The sequence below is a fragment of the Plectropomus leopardus genome, chromosome 11 (assembly GCF_026936395.1).
Source record: "Plectropomus leopardus strain MGB_pleo_1.0 chromosome 11, ASM2693639v1, whole genome shotgun sequence".
Lineage (NCBI taxonomy): Eukaryota > Metazoa > Chordata > Actinopteri > Perciformes > Serranidae > Plectropomus > Plectropomus leopardus.
Window position 1 is genome coordinate 27,206,183 of NC_142186.1, and position 22,678 is coordinate 27,228,860.

The 22,678-nt window shown below is 43.9% G+C and overlaps 1 protein-coding gene across 4 annotated transcripts; it reads left to right on the plus strand.

Annotated features, from left to right (window-relative positions):
- The first annotated feature begins 883 nt into the window (after positions 1–883).
- Positions 884–22,423, plus strand: LOC121945149 (uncharacterized). Of its 4 annotated transcripts, XM_042489174.2 has the most exons (14): positions 895–2,342; positions 7,121–7,952; positions 9,395–13,421; positions 16,671–17,007; positions 17,185–17,358; positions 17,454–17,548; positions 17,625–17,698; positions 18,006–18,051; positions 18,157–18,197; positions 18,289–18,359; positions 18,452–18,627; positions 19,151–19,242; positions 19,351–19,493; positions 20,505–22,423. In XM_042489174.2, exons 2-13 carry the CDS (start codon positions 7,314–7,316, stop codon positions 19,477–19,479), a joined length of 5,901 nt encoding a protein of 1,966 aa, XP_042345108.2. In that variant the 5' UTR covers positions 895–2,342; positions 7,121–7,313; the 3' UTR covers positions 19,480–19,493; positions 20,505–22,423. The 4 variants fall into 4 exon arrangements, 2 of the variants coding, with proteins under 2 accessions (XP_042345112.2, XP_042345108.2); XR_006105946.2 differs by lacking the exon at positions 20,505–22,423 and having other exon boundaries at positions 889–2,342; positions 18,452–18,622; positions 19,351–19,492; XR_015777953.1 differs by lacking the exon at positions 20,505–22,423 and having other exon boundaries at positions 889–2,342; positions 18,452–18,640; positions 19,351–19,399.
- The last annotated feature ends 255 nt before the right edge of the window (positions 22,424–22,678 follow it).

Sequence of the window (22,678 nt, forward strand, 5' to 3'; positions counted from 1 at the left end):
TAAATGATTATTACTTGCATTATTCACATTCTATGGACTAAACAACAAAATAATCAAACTACCAAATCATCAAAAACATGAAATAGCTTTTAAATATGGTATTGTAGGCCGATATAAGATTTATATTCAAGACTGGATTAACAAACAGGCAGAGCAGGCAGTTGCCCCATGCAGAGAGCCGCTGACCTCTAAGGCCCAGATAAAGACCATGGTTCACTGTGTACCAATTGCTTGACATGATGTGATTAATCATAAAATGGTTGAGAAAAATGCCCCACTAACGTTTATTATCAGCCATGGTGGTCCTGCATTATATAATATGACCCGAATTAGTTTATTGTGCTTGAGAAGCTGTGCACACGTCAAACTTTCATCACAACCATGACTTTTTGACCTATTTGTTATACCCAAGCATGCAGACTTGTTTTCCAAAAGATTTTTGGGTTTTTTGTCATTGTCATGAGAGTGGTGATCCTCAGAAAAAGTTTATACTTTCTCATGGTGTATATTCCTAAATAAAGTTGTGTTCAATAAAAATACATCATTACTAGTACCTAATACATTGGGAAAAGGAGGGTGTTATTGTGCTTAGTGGGAAATAGTTGACAGTGCATTTACACAAAGTAAAAGAAGGTGGGAGGTGAAGGTGTGGGGTGACCCATAAAGGCCAAAAAATATGTTCTCATGAGCCTCCTAAAGAGATCTGGTTATGTCCGAACAAGAATAGATTAGCAACCAAGCAAAGTGGGCAATAGACCATGTTTAATTCAATTTCTTTATTCTTATCACATGCTTAACAGAATAACACAAACAAAAAATAAAAGGACAGGTTTTTATTTTTGACAACATTATTTTGACATTTACACCATAAATTGATACAGAAAATAAATTTAAAAAAAAACCCAAAATGCTACATAAATATTCATCAGAATGCAGGAATATAAGCTTTTGATGCTCAAAATATTCTGGCAAAGGACTCCTGTTTTATATGTTGCCCCAAAGTTAACAAACAAAACCCCTACCCCTACTTCCATGTATCCCTATAGACCCATAAACAACAAAACAATAGCCTAATAGTGTTTTGCTACAACCATGGGTTTATTATTAGACAATGGGCCCATGGGCACAGATATGCAATATAATATAATTTGTGTCTCCATGTGGTTGCTTTGTGTTTCCTTGTGGTTGTTTTGCCCGTTTTGGTAATTATTTTGAATAATTATCCTTGCACTTCCTTTGCATCTTTTTGTATTTATTATTCCCTGAGTTCCTACCTTTGCTTTGTCTTTCAAAGCACTTTGTAAACAACTGTTTTTAAAGATGTTATATAATTTAAGTTACTATTATGATTATTTCCATGTTTTGTATTATTGTTATTACTTTATTTTGCACACAAAAATGTATTTAAAATGTTAACATATAACAGAAATGTGGCTGGTTGTGAGTATATTTTCGGTTGCTGCACTAGTGGGAAAACCCCCCAAAACACTGCTTATGTTCTGAATCAATATTTCCTGTCTAACTAATGCATAATAACCAGCTCCTAAATAATAACTTTTTCAATAAGTGCTGAGCCCAGCCTGCCCTTCTCTCCTCTCCCACTGGTGCAAACTGGATCTCACATCACATTACAGCGACGCAACTTTTGAGCTGCTCCCCCAAATTCCTACCAGCAGCCTACTTTAGACAAGTCGTCGCCATTTTATTAAGCGTCTAAATAGCCCTCCCCGACCGCCTATTATGAACCGCAGCGAGATCCTGAGCTGTTCTCGCTGTTTTATCTCCTCCTCTGGCCACATGAAAATGGCCACGCACTTGCATTCCCGCACATCCACCAACCCCTCTGCACTGTCACAGCCTGTAACCCCGCACACACATACACACACCAGCACACACACACAGAGACACACACACACACACACACGCGCTACTGCAGCCCTTCAGTCATGACACGTTAACAGCTTGTGTGAGCACAATCTGAGCCATTATTACTGGCGGGCGGCAGATGTAACTTTCCCCGAGAGGAGAAGTGGAAAGCAAAAATAAGCTCCAGTGTAACCAGTCCGCCACCTAGCTGCGGAGACGCGCCGACGAAGATCAGTCGACTAGTGTGATTATGAAAACACCCGCGCCAATGTTGTTGCACAGTAGGCTCCGCGCTCCGATGAGACCGAAACTCGGTTTTAGGAGGTGTTTTAACCTCCGCTGGCCTTAGTTATGTAATCAAAGCAACATCTAATGCACCAAAAAGCTCCGGATTTCTGTTGGTGCGAAGGGGCGAGCAGGACAGCAACACCTTAACCTCCTGCCTAAACGCAGTTGGCTCCGGGACGCGCTCTCGGGTAAGTAGCCTACGTAGCCTTATTACAGATTTTCATGGCAGTCTGTATTAATGTGTGCAGGCCTGTCATCATCAGCGAGCTCGCACAGCAGCACTTGGAGGTTACTGGGGATTTTTGTGCATCCGATTTGCGCTAATTTTATCCCTTGTTGCTGAGTACGTCGCTCCCTGCGTGCACGGCGATATTTCTTATTTCAATGTTGCTGACACCAGCAGAAGGGCTGGCAGAGGACAGATAGGAGAGGGGGAAAAAAAGGTGGCTCGGGGACTGAGCCACATCACAAACACCACTAGCGAGCACATTTTGGATGCTACGTAGCAACCCCACTTCCATGTTGAGTTTCTATCCGTGCGCGTTTTTTTCCTTTCGGACGCTTAAATGCGCTTTTTACTTGATTATGGAGATAGGAGTGACGACAACAACAACACGTGCATGTGTGTATCATTTGTAAGTGCGACAGCATCAGGCGGATAGTGATTTTCAGAGGTGCGCAAAGTCATTATGGTGAAGGAAGCCCCTGTTGACGTCCTCAGTAAACCAGTGATAGGTTGCTCCAGTGCGGTAACACCCCCACTGCCCATACTGTATCTACAGTAGCAACATCAGTCAACCTACGCAGCTGCGACCTGGGTACACAATGTACGACCAACACACTTGTAATACACTAACTAGGAGAAAAAGTGAGTGCGTATGTGTGCGTGAAGAGGAGGGAGACTCACGTGAGAAACTTCCCTCCCCCTGTATATGTGGAGTGAGGCTTCACGGCTCAGTGTTTTTTAAGATGCCATCACAGCAAGCACTAATTTCCAGCAGGGGCTTCTGTGCTGTTGTCAGGCAGATGATAATAGTGTTGTAGTTATTGATAATAACACCGTCATGGGATGGCGATGATGGCTGGAAATATGGTGGGCCATTATCATGATTTAATCGTCGCCTCAGCGCTGCCGAGGAACCCACACTGACTGCAGTGTCAAGTCCACCCATCATCCTGTCACTGGAAATAGCTTCTGGTCTAATGTTGGAATAATTTTGAGTTATGTGTGAGAGGTATAGCTCTGGAGAGTATAAAAAGCTATTAGTATGCACTTTGACTGATGTTGAATGGGCTTGCCCTTTTAAGTTTGAAAACCTGCCACTCTCATTCTCCTCTTATAGTCCCCCCACACAACAAGATTGTAACCCATATGAGCAGAGGTGTGGACTCCAGTCACATGACGTAGACTTGATACTGAATCTGATGACTTCAGACATGACTTGACAAAATCAAGAAAGACTTTGACAACAATGATGTCACTTGGGCTTGGGCCCTTTGATATAAAAATACTCTATACCTTACCCCTAATTTCATTTTTTTTTAAGTTTGTCCCTTAAAAAGTGCCTAATATTAACGTTATTCATTGCCAACAAGTTGACACTTAAGATGCATTTGTTTTAACCAATCCGACATCATGCAATCAAGTTGCATGAGAGAACAGTGACGAGCTAACATTGTGTTACTGAGTGCCATTTGGATAAAAAATTATACCGAAGATCATTTCCGGGGGTGTGGATTCAAGTTACATGACTTGGACTTGAGTCAGACATGATTCACAAATTCGATTACTTTAGACATGACTTGACAAAATCGAGACAGACTTTCAACTTGACTTTGACAACGATGATGTCACTTGGGCTTGGACCCTTTGACTTAAAAATACTTGATACCGTTCTCTAAATTCAAAGATTAAAAAACCTGTCCTTGAAAAAGTGTGCAACAAGTAATTTCTTGAATCAACCGACATTAACACTATTCATTACCAGCAAGCGGACACTTAAGATCCACTTGATTTTAAATAATCTGACAGCATCCAACAAGTTGCAGGTGATAAATGTGAAGAACTAGCGTTATACTACTGAAAGTTGGAAAGACGTGTGGATTCAAGTTACATGACTTGGACTCAAGCCAGACTCAACCATAATCAAAAAAGACTTGCATCTCTACTTGGTCGTTAACAGCAATGAATTGTGACCTCACCTGGACTTGAGCCTTTTGACTTGAAAATACTTGATACCTTCCCCCAAGCCCAAAAGTGGGTTATTTAAGAACGGTGTTACTAATAATTTCTGAAATAAAGTAATATTAACACTGTCCATTTCCAGCAAGCAGACACTTCAGATCCACCTAATTTTAACTAATCTGGCAGCATCCAATCAGGCTGCAGGAGAAAACCGTGAACATTACCTTACTGAGCGCCAGAGATATGGATTCGAGTCACATGATGACTTGGACTTGAGTCACAAATTTGATGACTTTAGACTCTACTTAACAAAATCAAAAGACTTTCAACTCAACTCAACTTGAATAACAATGGCCCCCTTGACTTCACTTGGACTTCAGCCTTTTGACTCTAAAATATTTACCCAAGATAATTTTGTTTGCATGCAGAAACTATCAGATGGTCACCAAAAAACAAATTGCAGAATGCAAAACATGCATGTCTAAAATTACAGTAAGAGAAGCAACAACTCAAACTTTGTTTGATATTCAGAATTGCACTAAGAATGGTAAGTTGAAGCTAGAAGGCTAGTTAGCAAGTCAGTGCCAGATAATGGTACTACTCTTTTGTTAAAATGTCAGTACATTTAGTGAGGAGCGCATTATGACATGTTTAGGAATCAAAAATCAAAGTTTAGGAATTTGGACTTGCCAGACTTGACTCGTGGAGCCGTTTGACTTGAAAATACTTGATACCTTCCCCTAAAGCCTAAATATTAAAAAGTATGTTATTTAAAAAGCGTGCCACAAATCAATTTCTGAATCAGCTAATGCTAATCCCAGCATGTCAGTGCTTAATTCTCCGGGTCCACTTTTTTTTGAACCAATATGACAGCACCCAACAAGTTGCAGGACAAAAATTGAGATTGAAAATTATCATTGATATCATTTTTTTAAAAAATGACATCACGGATAATTTTGTTTGGGTTGAAATTATGTTGGAATAGAGTTTGAATCTGGTATGTTTGAAAAACGCCAGGCACCTGAGGCAGAGACAAAAATAATTAGGGTCCTTGAAAAGTCATGGAAAAGTTTTGAAATTGTGTCCATGAAAATGTGTGCTAACCCTGATATTATTACTCTGTTGTTAAAATGGCATTACATTCAGTGAACAGCACATAAAGACTCAAAACTCAAACTTCAGGACTTGGGACTTTACATGTGTCTTGAGTGCGAAGGTTTGAGACTTATGACTTGCAAAAAAATGACTCGTTCCCACCTCTGCATATGACTCGACTCTCTCGAGCTTCTCTTCTTCACACAGATCAAACCTCTGGATTAAAGGTCATGATAAAAACATTGATATAAAAGGACCTCTGTCCATCTCTTTGCTCATTTTATTTGATTGTAAGAAGGTTTGGCCTTGCTTTCCAAAACTGTTACATAACAGCAGTTACTGGAACAGATGTTGATTCGAGCTTCGTATGATTCAAGGAAAAAGGGTTTGGGTGTGGAGGGAGCGAGAGGCAGGAGAGATAGCCCACTGAGCTCTTAAATAAAAACATTATCTGAGATGCTCTTGTGAGTCTAAGGGGGCAGTTCAGTGCGTTGAGAGACAGATGAGCTATTTCATAAGAGGCTCTCAGGAGAGCAGCAGCAAGAATGCTTGGCAGGGTGTGTTTTATTAGAAAATGGATGAGCGTCTCCCTTAATGAGAGAGGGAGTATAATGAAGGAAGCGTGACAGAAGATGCTGCTTCCCTGCGATATGTTAAAAACTGGGCTGAGAGCGGCACAAGCGAGAGCGAAAGTTTTTTTTTCTCTTTGGCGAGGAGAATGTTATTTTAGGGTGTGTTACTTGCTGTAATGTCACATTAAAAGTCAATTTACAATGGGGGTCAATGAAAAGCTTGCTTGACTTAGAGGAAGCAATGGGAGGAGGAGGAATTTGCACTCCTTTCCAAAAATAAGTTTTACCCTTTCCTACGGATTTTTGTTACCACTACTGAAAGGGGAGGAGGGGAATGGTCGGACTGTGAATGGAGGGATTTAGGTTGGAGAGGAGGAAAAGAACGAAGTGGAGGAGGAAATATGGTTCTGATTAACATGGATACAGTGTATGAGTTGACCATTTTTACTGTGTGGTCTACACAGAGAGAGGGGGAAAGAGAGAGGGAGTGGATGGGTCTAATAGAGAATGCATGCAAAAGCTTTCTGCCAAACATGAAAAGGGGAGTTTCGGAGAGAAAAGAAAGTACAGCAGAGGGAAGGGTGGGAGGAGAAGTGCTTGTGGGAGTAGCTGAGAACAGAAGGCGCAAAGACAGCGAGGAGAGGAGGGGAGGAGACTGGATCAAGTGTTTGAATTAGTCAGGAGCTGATTGATTGATATATTGATCCGGGGACTAGATGAGTGAGGATTAGCGCAAAAGTAAAACTGTAGAGGTTTGAGGAGCCGTCTCTCACGGCTGCCGTTATTTACAGATTGTTAGTGAAAACCAGCTGAGGCTTCTTTTCTCTTTTTTTTTGGAAGAATGTGAGTAGGTCTTTCTTCCAGTTAGTGCCGACATTCTGGGAATCGGTGGCGCTGATTGGCCCCCTGGGTTTTCTGTATGATGAGATCATCTCTGTGGACACAGACTTTAGCACCTCTCCACAGCTGCCTGCAGGACGGGGACTTTCCCCTCAATTCCTGCGCTGCTGCTACTCAGCATCTGAGCTCACTGAAATGACTAATCACTGGCCTCTCTATCTTTCTGTCTGTCTGTCTTTTCTCTCTCTCTCTGCCTCGAACATCTCATTGCAAGCCTAAAGGACAAGAGAGAGACCTTCCTTCGCTGGATGAAGGAGCCCAGGTGGACTATTACAGGATATTCTTTTGGAAATCTCATCTACACCTGCATTCTCCTCCTCCTCGTCGCCCTTGGCCCCAACAACCTCATTTAACAGTGTTATACTGGAAACCCTGCAGCATCCTGCTTCTCCCCCCTGACTTCTCTGATGGACCAGAGAGTGAAGGGGGGAACCCCTCCAACCACCACTCTGGACGCCACCTCCGCATCCGAAGACTCTGAAGTGGCAGAGAAAAATGGGAGGGGTGAGGGGGAGAATGGCGATGTAGGGGGAAAGGAGGAGGAGAAAAGGGGAGCAGGGAAAAAGAGAGAGGGTGACAAGGGGGCAGTGCTGGAGTTGCTCATCGAGGGGCGCTGTGGGAGCACGGGGCAGCAACAGCTTCAGATCTCCGGTAGAGAGACCAGCTGCCCCGACGGAAACGTGCGACTCCGCATCGGACTCCACGCCAAACGCACCAAGAAACCGCCTAAGATCTTGGAGAGCTATGTCTGCAAGCCCACCTTCAGGACCTATCAGAGGCAAGGCAGGGGGGGACTGCTGAGGGGGGATGGAGACGGAGGACCGCAGAGCAAAACCAGCTCTGCTCCAGAGGAGGCCACCAGAGATCAGCACTCGGGCTTGGATGCTGTCCAGACCACATCCAAACTTACTGCATCTGCTGCTGCTTCATCTCCACTCGCATCATCATCTTCGCAGCCACTGTCGTTATCATCAACATTAACCACAGCTTCCACGACAGCCTCAGTCCCTGCCGTCACCAGCCAAGGGACCAGGTCCTCCAAACAGGTAAGTTAACCCCCTAAAACCTGGATCCATATCAGTTTTCTTGTGATGAGCTTAGATGCCTTTCACAAGCTATTTGACCCTTTTGAACCTGAGCAAATTGGTTTGATTTCAATCAAAAAGGAAAAAAAAGGCAATTACCAACTGGGCAAGAAATATCCCAGAAATTGCGAGAAGAATTTAAAAAGTGGAGAATTTTAAAAAGAGTAAAAAAAATAAAAAATAGGGAAAAATCTTCTAATAATTTTATATTTGGAATTATGCTACAGAAAACAAATATAATAAAATATTTTTAAAAATAAAAAAATGAAGCACTTTTTAGGTCATTTGTTTTTTGTTTTTTACTTTTTATGTGCTTTTTTTTAGGGTCATGTGTTGCTTGTTGCCTTCTCTCCATGTTTTTTTTTATAAAGAAATCAAAACCATTTTCTCAAGTTTAAATGGGTTAAAGAGTTTCAATTCCAAACTCTGCCCTTGGCTGTATGTCATCCCCTCTCTCTCTCTCCCATTTCACCCTTATCCTGTCCTGTCAAAAAAGGCCAAAAGTCAAAAAAATAATTTAAAAAAGGGGTTAAGAGTATATACACAAAGATGAACTCATGTCAGCTGTCAATATTAGACCCGATAGCTTATAACAGACAAATACAAAGTGTTGCAGTGACTGACGGCGTGCACATGTGCTGTAGCTCTGTTTTGTCGTTGATCTTGCAGTTAACCACCAGACATACTTATACGGTGCAAAACTGCTCAGCTTTGTGCTCACTTGTAATAAGGTCAAATGAGCCATTGTCTTAATACTGAAACCTAGGCAGCAGATTTCAATAAACAGACCTATAAATAGGACAACAGCACGGCAACCACTTGGAGCTATTACAGACATTGGTCTATCAGTGCCTGTGACAGTCACCCAAGGGAAAGCTTATTGCTTTAGCTGCACAAACGCCACTCAAGCTGCAGCATACCAAAATTACAGGACAAGTACGAAATGTCAAGCCTTCTCATCTGTATTAGTGGCAATTTATAGCTACCAATAGCGCAGCTTTCTCTCTCTCTTTCTGTCTCTGCTTGGCTCTCTATATCTGTCCCTCTCTTCTATTTTTACATCCCCTCTTTTCTCTACCTGCTCTCATTTATCTTTCACTCCCCCCTCTGTCCCTGTCCCACTCCCTTCCTCTCTGTTTCTCTTCTGCCTTTGTATTTCTCCTTTCTGTGTCAACCCCATTCCTGTTTCCATCACCTCACTCTCTCCTTCTCCTCAGTATGCCCTCTTTTCTCTGCCTGATTGAGTCATTTTGTCCTCACTCCCTCTTTTAATGGGCGGACAAAAACAAAAGCATTCGAGTTGTTGTCTCTTCCCTATTGTCCTCCGCCGTTGTCAACAGCAAACTAATGGATGTCGCAGCCATTGTTGTCGATGACAGAGATTCCCTGTTTGCACTCCCCAGGTTCCTATCAAACTGGCCGATAAGACGGAGGTGAATTCAAATGGCTCGTCAGAGAGAGTAAAGAAAGACAAGCTTCCGAGTGTCAATGGCCAGTCTGTCTCTGCAGGACACAAACCCTGCTCGCCTGCAACAGAACAGACAGCCACGCTTTCATGTATCCAAGCCCAATCTGCAGCTGAAACCAGGAACGAAGGGAAGACCTCCAAGAAGCATAATGGTTTGGTGCAGACGACAAAACAGAAGGGACTATCTAATGGGAAAGGCTCCGCCGACATCCTTGGCACTTCCGCCTCGTCGAAAAGCAAATCTGGAAAACACAGCAGTTCTGTTTCCTCCATGGACTCCTCGACAAGACCTCCAGCCTCCACCAGCTCCCATAAAGAACTGTCCAGTAAGGGCAAGCCAGACTCTCCTTCAGTCACCCCGAAACCGCAGTCTACCCCCACTGTGGATGCCCAATCCCAAAGTCAAGGTCCCTCTGTAGAGAAAAAGAAAGACAGGAAAGCAAAGAAGGAGAAACGGAAAGATAAAAAGTCAAAGCGAGATAGATTGGAGGCAGATAGAGCAAAGAGTGAGAGCAGAAAGGAGGAAGGCAAGAAGAAGAAAAAGGAGAAAGGGAAGGATGGGAAGTCAAAGCATGGTAAAGAAAAGGATGAGAGACATAGGGCTGATGATACGTGGAGGGATGAACTTAAGACCGAAAGGGGAAAAGCTGAGACGAAAAGGGATAAGCTCAGCCCAGACAGTCAAAAAACAGAGGATAATAAATGTGTTGAGACAGTTGATAGTGGTAAACTGGATAAAAGCTGTAAAGTAGTGAATCCAGGCAGACCAGATGAGATAGAAAAGATGGATGACAGTTGCAAGCCAGTTAAACAAGCTGAGCCAGCAACAGGTGACACCAGTAAATCAAAAGAACAAGACGTCTCAAGACATTCAGCTGTGCCTCCAAGCCACCCCTCTGCTTCTGCTCCTCCCTCTCTGCCCACTCCCTCTGCCCGTGTTTCTCCCCCCTCCTCCCCCCAAGAGCAGGACAGCCGCCCGCTCAAGAAACGTAAAGCCAGACGGCCCAGCTGGACCAAGCTGGTGCACCGGGCTCAGAGGGCGGAAAATCAGGAAGCCCCTTCAGATTCCCAACATAATCCTTTACTGAGTTTCCCCCAGAACCCCAAAACATCCCTTCCTGCCAAGACCACTATTCAGCAGACTGATGAGTCACACCCAGCTCCGTCTAGCTCCTTAACCAGCAGCTCCTCCCCTCTCTCCTCTGCAACCAAACCTTCATCCCCAAAGCAGAGTCACCCAGCTTCAGACTCTAGCCCCCCTGCGTCCAGATGCACCCTAACCTCTGCTCGAAAAAGGGGCCGCCCAAAATCCTTCAGCTTCGATGAACCTCCCCCAAGACTGTCACCAAGCGCTGTCCCAACTGAGGTGCCTCTTCTGGGGTGTGACGGAGTTCAGAAAGCCCCTGTCCTGGAGCCAAGTCCCAAAATGCAGTCGAAATCCAGCCCCAAGAAGCGTGGCCGTCCTCCCAAACGCTCCCTCCCCGAGGAACAGAGCGAAGATGCACTGAATCGCACTGATAGGAGTAAAGATTTTCATCCTCCCGAAAAAGGGAGCAGGCAGCTAAAGATCAGGAGGCTGATTAACGAGATGAAGAAAAGAAAGAAGAAGAGACTTCACAAGGTAATACTGTCCGGGTATGCGGGAAAAGAGGGAAGGGGAGCAGCAGATGGCGAGTCCTCTCTAAGAATGTGTAAATCGATAGAGCCGACAACAGTACACACGCTCTCTGCCCTGTCCTCGTCCTTCGGGAGTAAGCTGGGCCCCCAGATCAATGTGAGCAAGAGAGGGACCATCTACATGGGCAAGAGGCGAGGACGCAAGCCGAAAGCGCAAACAACTAACTCCCAGAGCGCCACTCAGTCGTCCCTGTTTACCAATCCCTCGGAAACATCTCTCTTCTCGTCTAACCAACCCCAGCCTCCTCCCTCTCACCCGTTTCCCTCCCCGTCTCTCACCCACTCCAGTGGCGCCCAGAGCCCCTACAGTGAAGGCAGCCTTCCAGAACCAACATCCTCCTTACTTTTTCCTCATCCCTTCTCCCTGCCTTCCCCATCATCCTCCTGCACCTCCCCCCGTCCTCCCTCCTCCTCATCCCTCTCTCCCTTTGTGAAGAAGAGTTGTCCATGCCAGGGAAGGCATCACTTTCCCTTTCACCAGTCTTCATGTAAGCTCTCCTGTCCCACCCCTCCGCTGCATCACACACCTGGCTCTCCTGGCCACCTGAAAGAGGCCACGCCCTCCCCCAGGAGCGAGTCGCACAGCGAGGAGACGCTGCCGAGCGACAGCGGGATCGGAACGGATAACAACAGTGTTTCTGAGCGAGCAGAGATGAGGGGAGTCCGAGGCATGCTCAGGTTGGGTCAGGGGTCAGGGGTGATTCTGGGGGGTCAAAGGCACCCTTCCTCGCTTGTGGACCGTCCCTCTCCTGTCTCCTCACCCCTCTCTCTCATGCCCAGACACACAAACCCCAACTCTACGACCGCGGAGCGCCACAGGGACAGACACAGGCACAGGAGAAGGGATTACGACTGCTCCTCCTCCTGCACTTGCTTGTGCCCCTGCCCGGGACACAACAAGTGCTCTCACCCGGACTATTATTCTTGCCTTGGGCACAATGCACTGAAGAGACAGAAAAATAAACACAAGAAGAAGCACCAGCAGCTGCACATGCAGGATCCAGAGTTTCTGGCTGAGCTGGAGGATCTGGTCGCTCAGTTCAGCGAGATCCATATCGGAAAGCGAAGTTGGGCGAGGACGGGGCTTGGACAGGGCTTCGATGGGAGCGGGAATGCTCCTGGAGGAAGGCGCCATCACTCCTCCTCCCATTCTCATCGCTCTAACATCTTCAGGATCAATCTGAACGGCTTCTACTCTCCTCACCCTTCATCTTACTCCGCTAATCCCTCCTTCTCCACTCAGCCTTTCTACCCATGCCAGCCCGTGCATTGCAACAGGAAGCCCGATCGAAGGCAGTGTGGTTGCCCATCAAAGTTCCAGGAGACCATTGAAAATATGAGCTTTTACAGCAGCTATCCACCAGCTACAACCCTTTACCACCACCTCCCCAGCTCCTACCCACTTCCCACTCCACACCAGTACGCCCCGCATCAACCCCATCATGCCCATTTCCTCTTAAACCCCGCCAGATTCCACCGGCGCAGGAGCAGGTTGCTGAGGGAGGGAGCTTTGGGAGGAGACGTTGAGGGAGATTTAGGTGGAGGCAGTGGAGGAGGCCCACACCTCAGCTCAGGGTTCACGTCCGGCCTCTCCTGTGGCTGTGGGAGGAGTGAACACAAACACAAGCATAAGCACCGCCACAGGCACTGCGAGCGAGACATGGATGACGAGGAGGAGTTGCACGAGGATGAGGAGGAAGATGGGATGGAAAGGGAGGGGTTGGCCAGTTCAAAGCCGAGATCAGGGTTCGTTTTGGGGCAAGGAGAAGGAGGAAGGAAAGGTGCAAGAGGAATGGGGAGTATGCTGTCGAAAGAGTCGTCTTGGTTATGTGAGAACGGAAGTGATTCCTTCTCCTCTGCCGCTGCCTCATCATCATCATCATCAGCAGAGAGGTACAAACACACATCTCTCACCTCACTGGGGCTGGGCTCCTCTCACCTGTCTTCATTCGGAGGAAGCTGGGGCGGCCTGGGCCAGAGCTGGACGAAATTTGGGAGCCTGGGAGGAACAGGATTTGGAAATTCAACTCCCAGCTGGAGAGGTTTCACTGGGGAGCAGCGTAAAGGCAGACCGATCGCATCAGACGGAGAGGACGAAGACGGTGAGGACGAGTCGCACCTGTACAGGACGTCCCCGTCACCAACGCACACCAACTTGTTCACTTCCGCTGCCATGGCAACAGGAGGGAGGGGTCTGAGGAGCGGATTGGCTGGTAGGAATGCAGGAAGTGGAGACAGGTTATGGAGGAGAGATGAGCCAGCATGGACGGAGAGGAGAGAGACAGGTGAGGATGAATGAAAGGTTTGATCAATAAATGTGTGAATGAACAGAGCGCTGAGATGCCTGAGCTTCTGTCTGATGGCTGGTTGCAATGTTTTATATCCTATGAAAATGCACACTCAATAGTTCATATGATATACTACGTATTAGTGCCCCAGGAATGACGTTATTTACTTGATGTAAAGTTACTGTGGTTAGGTTTAGCAAAAGAAATGACAGCATTGCTTAAAATGACTAAAGTTTTACATGATTTCGAATACCGGTCTCCAGGGGAAAGTCTACAGGAAAAGTCCTGTGTTTTGGGACCCGTCCACAACCCCAACCACCAAACCTGCAGGATCGCGTCATTCTTTACTACAGTCAGCCAAATGGTCATGTGAGCATAGCTTTCCCAAATACATGGGTTATATAAGGAGGAGCTGATCTGATCGATGGATGAGAGGAGAAGCTGCACTTTTAATCCTTTGAAACCTGAGCAAATTTGCAAGATTTCTGTCAGAAATATGGGAAGAAGGCAATGAGAAATTTAAGGAGAAATAATAATAATAAAAAAAAAAAGAAATTTGTAAAAAGTACAAGAAAAAACCAGAAGCCCCCACCCCCACCCCCCCACCCTTAAAAAAAAAAAATCTTAATCTACTTGTTTCTAGCAATTTGTGGAATATTTCTTGTTTAGTTACAACATTCCTTTTAGATTTAGTTTTTATTTAAAAAAAGGACAGTGCAAAATAATAAATACACATGCTATAAAAATACCAGAATTAGCCAGGAGGCTATTTTTCGTCTGTAGTCCCTTGGCCAAGGTCTTACAAATGGCTTTCTCTCCAATGTTTTCAAAAGAAATTAAGCCTATTTGCTTCAGGTTCAAATGATTAAACCTAGTGCAATTAAATTTTCACTTTCACTGCACCTGGTGTTCTACTGCTCCATCTGCTTCCAGAGTATGCTCTGTGCTTCAAGAGTGTTGTGCAGTCAGTTACCAAATGGTAATGAATGGTCCAGCTCTAAAAATGTTAAATCAGTTCGTTGTGGTGGATGATTTAATCGTGGCAGGCTGCCACAAACAACTGCTGGAAACCCTGCTCATGATTACGAAGGATATTTACTCGTTTTAGAGCATTACTTTTCGTAGGAAAATGTACTAACAGTGCGCAAGAGCAGCCTGCTCAGTATGAAGTTGTTATGTTGCATATAGTGCAATGTAAGTGTTTCTCTGGCTGGAAACTGCGCCCATATATGCTGCAAAGATAATTGCTTCTTAACTTGTGTGAATGCAGAGATGTGGTCTGTTTTTGGCAGGAAATATGCACACACAGAACACTGACAGTAATTCAGATTATATGGAAAATCTAACGTCAACTGTGCTTATCATTGAAATACAACAACAGCACCCAAAACATGGCAGCAAACTGTGCTTTTATGCCAAGAGGCTCTTTTCACTTGCGCAGTACGACAGATTTTTATATTTGCTCAATGTGAAGATGAGATTGTGGCACCAAGAGTTTGCCCGATATAGTGACAGCATTGCTTTTTCTCAGGTGTTGTTGAGCCACACATCAAAGCCAAGGGGGTGTTTGGGAGGAAATCAGACTCCGTTCTTTTTATAGCCAATTTCAGACTCCCTCTCCGCTGTGCAGGGGACGTGCTCAACACACACATAAACGCAACCACTCAGCAACCGCTCTCTGACGGAATTTTTAAAAAGTGTTATAGCAGGAGGGCAGCGTTTTGATGGGAATCTTCCAGAAAAATCTTTGAAATCTTCCCCGGCCTGCAGCGAACCGCACGCTGTTGCAGCCTGGGGCTACCCAGTGAACACAGTCATTAGTTAACCACCAGATTGGCTATTTAAAGCCTGCCCTATCCCTCACTGCTGGCCAACAGGGCCTATTTGACTTGGAAAAATCCAATAAGGAAAGAGTGGTCAGTTTTGTCAGGGACTGTGGAAAATGGAACCAAAAGATAGATGACCTCAGAAGCGATTGATGAAGGAATAGCAGGGAGGTCAGAAAGGGGGCAAAGAGAGCTTGTTTAGGGAAAATGTTGTTTTTGAAAGAACTGGAATACATTTGACATCAGTTCATTATCTAACTAAACACACATGTTTTGCAGTGCAGCATGGGCACACTCATACACATATTTTCTCTCTTGCTTTGTCTACTCAGCCTTTTGAGATTGTGTTCCACATTAACTGAATGTGCAAAAACAGTTTTTGTGCATACGTGTGCATGTTCATATCAGAAAGTATGCATTCTGCACAGTGTCGGTTCTTTTTTATGTTGCTACAAATGTGTGAGTAGTATTGTACTTAAGAGCAAATTTGAGGTACTTGTACTTAACCTGAGTATTTTCTTGTCATGCCACTTTACACTTTTACTCCACTACCTATCAGAGGGAAATATTGTACTTTTTATTTCACTACTTTTATCTGACAGCTTTAGTGACTTTACAAATTAAGATTTTTGCATGAAAACAAGAGTTTCTAAAATATGTTTTGTTAACTGACCAGTTACATGTACTACTGAAAAAAATAGTTGATTAATCAATTAGCTGATTGACAGAAAATTAACTGCCAACTAGTTTGATAAACATTTATTTTATTTTTTTATTTTGTTTATTTTTTACTATTTTTAAAATCATTTTGAGTTTTGGGGGGGGTTGCTTCTTTTTTTAAGAAAATAATTAAGAATTTGGGGTGCTGTTTTTATTTTATTTTTATTTTTTAATAAAATTTAAATTTGAAGATTTTTGAATATTTTGACTCGGGGTATTTTTTCTTCATTTTACAAAGAATAATTTTGATTTTTTTAAGAGTGTTTTTTTTCTATTTCTATTTTATTTATTTATTTCTGCATTGGACACTTTTATTTTTAACACTGTAAGTACATTATACCAATTATACTTACTCACTTTTACTTAAGCAACATTTTTAATGCAGGACTTTCAGTTTCAACAGTATTGTCACAGGTTGGTATTAGTACTGTTTCCCAAGTGAAAGAACTGAGTATTTGTTCCACCACTGTAAATGTGTAAATGACTCCTTAATTCATTTCCCAGAAGTAAACTGGTCAGAGGAAATGTTGTGACTCAACCTAATCTGAGTCCCATCCGCATGACTCAGCCTAGACTGACCTCACCTCACACCTCCTGCTGGCTCAATCGCTGATCCACATCTGTCTCATTTCCTCTCTGCCACTTACACCCCACCTCTGCCTCACTCCCCCCCTCCCTCTTTCCATTTCAACAACTGCAGGTTTACAAGGTGACTCAAGAAGCCGGGGGCAGCGGAAAAGTGTGCCAATGCCAGACGGTGTGGCGGGGAAAAACAAAAGAAGGCCAGGACGGCCCAGAAAGCGTCCACTGCCATCCGCTGCGTCCTCCCCCACGCACTCAGCTCCCTCCATGTCATCACCCGACCTACTGCCAGGACACAGCAGAGATGGGAGAGAAGTGAAAGGGAGAAGAGAGGAGAGAGCGCCAGAGAGAGATAGGGGAGGCGACACGGTGCAGCAGGTGACAGAGTCTGAGCTGCAGGCCAGGAGGAAGAGAGGACGGAAGAAAAAACACGGTGACTCTCCCTGTCATCAGAGGTAAACGCTCACAACTTTATCTTAAAGAGCTGGTTGACTTGAAAATTCAATACAACCACTCACTATTGCTATATTAACCCACTGTTTTCAGCACTGTGTGCTAAACCAGTGCCTTTTCTTTCTTTCTCTTTTTCCTCTCTATCATTCTATCTCTCTCTCTTCATGCTTTCCTTTTAGTGTCGCCGAGGACAAACCCGAGTGTGACACGCCCCCTGAATGTTTAAGCCAACCAGATGCCGAGCAGGCTCCATCCCAACCAGAAACCATCCAAAGAGAGGAGAGAGCAGACGGTCCTCCCAGGAAGAAGTTTCTGAGGGCGGGGCTTTACTCTGACGATTACAAAACCACAGAGTGAGTTGCCTGAAGACATAAATAAACAATTATAATATTATTGTTATCTATTATATTGTTATCATGTTTTTACGTATTTAATGTCTGTTTCCTAGCCCGCCCTCCCAAACCAAACAGCTGTCCAGAGAGAGTATGGACTACACACCAGGGGAGAATGAATATAGCCTTTTACCTGCTCCCATACATGTCGGTGAGTATTTAAGAAGAAAAAAAACAAGTTTTTTGCAGCTGCAAGAGCTTACCCATACTCCCTTTGTGTCCTACAGGGAAGTACCTGAGGCTGAAGCGGATTCATTTCCAGTTACCTTACGACGTTATGTGGCTGTGGCAGAACAATCAGGTACAGTAGAGCCCCGTAACCGAAGACTGTTTATAAACATAGACAATGTGTCTCCAGCAGGCAGGCATCTCTTTCACCATATAAGTCTATTGGAAAAAGTCTTTTTGGGCCACATGGCATCACGTGATGGATGTAATTCCACAGGTTTGGCCAATACGAAAATAGGCTTCAAAGCCTGGCACACTACCTGGGGGCCTGCTTTATATACAGTCATTCCCCTTTACACAAAATCAGAAAGGAGATAAGAGGTGTTACAAGATTTGTCAAGTGTCATGAATGTGGATGTAATTCTCATTTGTTTTCACAGCTTCAGAAGCAGCCTGCTGTCCCTCTGAAGAGGAAGCGGCGTTACTGTGAGTCGCCATTGTTGGACGTGTTATCTTCAGGTTAAGCTGATGGATCAGATCAATGCTTTCCAGCAGCGTCTGACTCTGTTTGTGTCTCTCTGTGTCACTCAGGCCGAATGAAGGAGAGGACTGTATCTTCTCATCAGACGGCGGTGAGTTCATGTGGCCTCACGTTTTTTCATTCCAGTCAAGAAGGCAGCTTTTGTAAGTGTCAAAACTTACATGCGTCCTTCTATTTCACAGGAGGAGAGTGCCAGTGACATTACCAGCCTGTTTCCTCACCTCGACATGGAGCCTTTGACCGGCAGTGAGAGGTATGGAATGAATTCTCCGCATGTCAAGATAAATTTCTTTGTTTCTGTACCAATGTCAGCGAGCTAATGTTTCTGTCTGTGTGCCGGGCCAGGAGCTTTGTGGTGAAACACCACGTGTTCCTCGTGAGGAACTGGGAGCTCGTGCGAGACCGGCAGATCCGACTGAGGATAGAGAGGGAGCGGGAGAGAGACGCAGAGGGAGAGGAGAGGGACTCACAACGCCCGTCCTGTGATGGAGCCAATGGGGACGACAGCCACATCAAGTCAGGTCCATGAAGCAAGTGTGTGTGTTAGTTTTTGTTTCTGTAGGTGTTCGTGTATGCATACGTGGTCGAACTCTATACATTTTCATTTCAGCATCTGTATAGATTTCTTCTGGTGTCCCGTGTCGTGTCTTTTAATTTCTGTGTGCATGTATGTGTGTGTGTGTGTGTGTGTGTGTGTGTGTGCTCTGCTCACAGCCCGCCGTCCTCATATTTGGCTTGTCTCTCCATATCATACTCAGCAGCACAAGCAAAGTGGTTTTCCAACCACAGAATTTCAGCCTGCAGAAATGTTTCCCCGTTTCTGTCATCCACCGCTGGTGTCCAAGAACCCAGCAGACATCAACTTTCCCCATTAGCAGTGAAACCACACAGTCTCCATCAAAGACTCCCTGACTGATTGCAGATAGGAATCAAGGGAAAAGAAGGGCATAATTACAGATTTATCTGTAAAATAAATGCTGTTGCCCTCCCCTCATACAACGCCTTCACTAACATACAGAATACTGTTTGACCTTTGACCCTCAGATCAGCAAGTGGGGGTGGAGGTGACGGTTATCAGCAGTGACCCCCTTCATCAGAGTCAGGACACCAGCAGCTCACTCACTGCCAGCCCCTATGTGAGTGAAACGCTACCCATTTATATTAAAAAATGTCTTAAAAATACAACTACCCACAAGGATAAAAATCTGCTTGTGCAATTAGTTGTGCATGCTTGTTCACCACAGCCCACCAAAACCCAGAACAGACACGAGGAGGAGGGAGAGGAAGACAAACGAGGGGAGGAAGAGGTCTGCAGCAGAGAACAGAGGAGGAAACGGCTGAATGATTTACTTTCGACCCTGCAGCATTCATAAGCTAACAGAGAGAGGTAAGTAGAGCATTATAGCTCTTTTCCAGTAAGATTAGTGTGTGTAAGCAGTTTTTTTTTAACTCTTAACACCTGGATCAACATCAGTTTTCTTGTGCTGCATTCAGATACCTTTGAATAGCTTTTAAATCTCTGAAATCTGAGAAAATTGGTTTGATTTCTGTCAAAAACATGGAAAAACACATAATGAGCAACTTGGCAATATCTGTCCTGGAAAACATGAGTAAAAGCAAACAAGGAAATAATCTGAAAATTAACTGAGAGGGATTATTGAATTGATATTTAAACTATATTTATACTTCTCTTAATTATGTTTTTAAAAGTATATCACAATTTCTTTTTTTTAAAAAATTAGGTAATTTTTGAAGTTATTTTCTTGTTTTGTCTCTAAATTTTTTAAATTTTTTGTCGTTGCTTATTTTCAGGTAATTGTTTGGGACATGTCTTGTTAAGTTGCTCATTTCCCTCCAACATTTTCAAAAGAAAGCCAATCTGCAGGTTTCAAAGGGTTAAACACACTAAAAATAGGCTATAGACTCCTTTCCCATTGCCTGTAGACTGGAGCTGTGTACACGGCTCTGCAGTAGCTGAGCATGCTTATTTTATTTTTTTTCCCTGTCGTGTGACGTTCGATGTCACAGACAGGCTGGAAAACAGTTTAGTAAACAGTAGAAAGCAGCATGGAGGCCAGTGAAAATGTTACAGTGGTTACTTCTTTTTTTCTATTCCTCTATTCCTTCTATTCCTTCCATCTCTCTTTCAAACTCTGTGCAGACTAATCTGGTTCGATGTTTGAGTGCTGGAGCCACAGCTGATAAATATCTTAGACTACTGCATTTGATCTGGGTGCGAATGCCGATTGTAACCTTTCCCATTTCACACAAAAGCCATATGTTAGCGAGTGTCGGTGGCTTTTTTGGTGCAGCGGGAAAGGGGCTTTGGATAGAAAAACAGGAAGGACTTTGAGAGATATATGCATTGTCTTGTTGATAGTATCTTTCCTTTATGCAGGTGGGACCACTCTGAGAAAGGGACCAGGCCCACCGAAGGACAGATGGACAGGAATTGATGTCACAACACTGTTATTAACAGTGCCACAGAGAACAAGCGAGAAAAGAGGAGATGGAGAATCATAGCGGCTGAAAAATGCAAGAAAGACATCTCACACTGACAGATGAGTGTGGTGAACCTAGCGCTCTGAAGGGCATCACACCAAGGATGAAACCATGGCAACACATCTTTTGTCCAAGCGGCAAGGGATGAGAGAAACAGAGACAGACTGTCCCGGATGAAAAGAAAGAAAAGACCAGCTGAGATGAATTTGCACTAGTGCTGGATGATCAAGCACACTAAAGACTGTATGTATGAGTGGAGACACTATAAATGCATACAAGTTGATCGCTCTTACTTCGGCACCTTAACAGGGAAAGACGGACATGGGTCGGAGACTGAAAGTGGACTTATATGGTACTCAGCATTTCGGCTCTAAAGTTTCCAAGAGACAAGGAGCTCAGGAGCTGCCCGGGGGAACAAAAATGTAGCCTGGGCCCTAAGTAGGTCAAAATTGAACCCTCATTTACTCGTTAAGCTTTCAAAGTCACATTGCACCTTTGGGAAATGACACAAGGAGAAGGGAACCAGTTGAGGAGACAGCGGTAGGGTTTTTCTTCACTTTACCAAGACAGTGTCGGCTATGTACCAGTGAATAGGCAGGGGAGGGGGGTGGGCTTAGTGGTAGGAATTTTGGCATCGCTGCAAGAGAATTTCTAATGAGGTTTTAAGAAAGAAGTTATTTTTGACACAAAAAAAGGACAGCTTGAGTACTGTCTGCGAAAGAGATGGACAAAATATATTCATGATAGGAATGTTTATTGTTGACTATTTTTCAGTATTGCTTCCTGGGGAAGGGAGGGAGAGGGGTAAAAAAACAGTGTTTTGTTTACTTCAGACTGCCTTTGAGAATGTTTTTGCTCCAGAGCATTGACAATCAGAATGTCCTAGGGGGGTAGAAAGGAGAGATTTGCCCCAAATGCTCTGTAGAAGTGCCATGTTGTCTTGTGTACGTACCTAAGCGAACTCATGCAGTCTTTAAAAGCAATATCTCCTATGATAAGGACTATATAAGGACTTCCTTTGTTACGTTTGTTTTTTTTTTAGTTGTGAATATTTGAGGATTGGAGGTCATTTTTCTGTACAGTTGCATAGTAGGTTGTTTTCATCCTAGAAGCATTGGGCTAATCCACCTAGTGGACGTAACCATAAGTTTTAGTTTCATGTGAATGTACATAGAGAGAGAGAAAGACCTGTTTTCCTTCTATCAGCAGTAGCGTGTAAAATTAGTATTATACATGACAATACTATTGGGAGTATACATAAAACATAATAATCCAATCTTTCATTTTACTAACATGTTTTTAACAGGTGATACAGCTGACCAATATATCAGTCATTTGTCCTTAAAATTGACTATGATTGTATATTAGTTTTTTGTAGAATTACATAATTTGTCTTTCTTTTCTTTTTTTAGCCAAGCGTATTTTTTTTAATTGGTCAGACAATCAGTGACAGTGAATTAGTTTTTTTTCAGTGTTAAATTTCTGCTCTCTTTCAGTAGTGTGGCTTCTAATAACAAGCCAAGAAAGTGCAATTTCTTTGACTGTTTACATACTGTATGTATATTTTTCCTCTTTCCTTTTTTAACTAAGAGCACTACATTATTGCCAGTGGATGATTAACTTTATAGCAAAGGTACACATACAGAGTTATTTATCTAGTTTGCATGACATGTAACCTTTGCCTGTTGCCTCCGATAACGTGCATCTAAAAAACAAAACATCAACTGCAGTTATAAGTCAATGCCATAGAATGTCCGCTCAGACTTTTTGCCTCTATAACCATAATAAAAGCATTTTATGTCTACTAGTACTAAACCCTGAAGACTCTTGGTGTATCAGTTATAAGCATGGATCAGTCACAGACTGGGCTTACCAGACACAAGCTTAGGGGCCCTAAGTGTCAAGGGCCCCTCCTGGCCTTCATCTGCAAAATGTCACTCAAATCAAGACATACCACCCAAGAAGACCTGCAAAGAGAGACAAAGGACCAAAAAAACAAAAATTACTTGAGACCCCACAAGATTTAAAATGACTAAAAAGACGCTCAAAATGACCAAAAAGACATCAAAT

Bases quoted from the DNA above. Each gene is read 5' to 3' on its own strand.
- LOC121945149 (XM_042489174.2), top strand. From the start codon at position 7,314: ATGGACCAGAGAGTGAAGGGGGGAACCCCTCCAACCACCACTCTGGAC. The intron at 17,008-17,184 runs GTAAACGCTCAC...CTTTCCTTTTAG, and splicing joins GACTCTCCCTGTCATCAGAG to TGTCGCCGAGGACAAACCCG. The intron at 18,360-18,451 runs GTATGGAATGAA...GTGCCGGGCCAG, and splicing joins CCTTTGACCGGCAGTGAGAG to GAGCTTTGTGGTGAAACACC.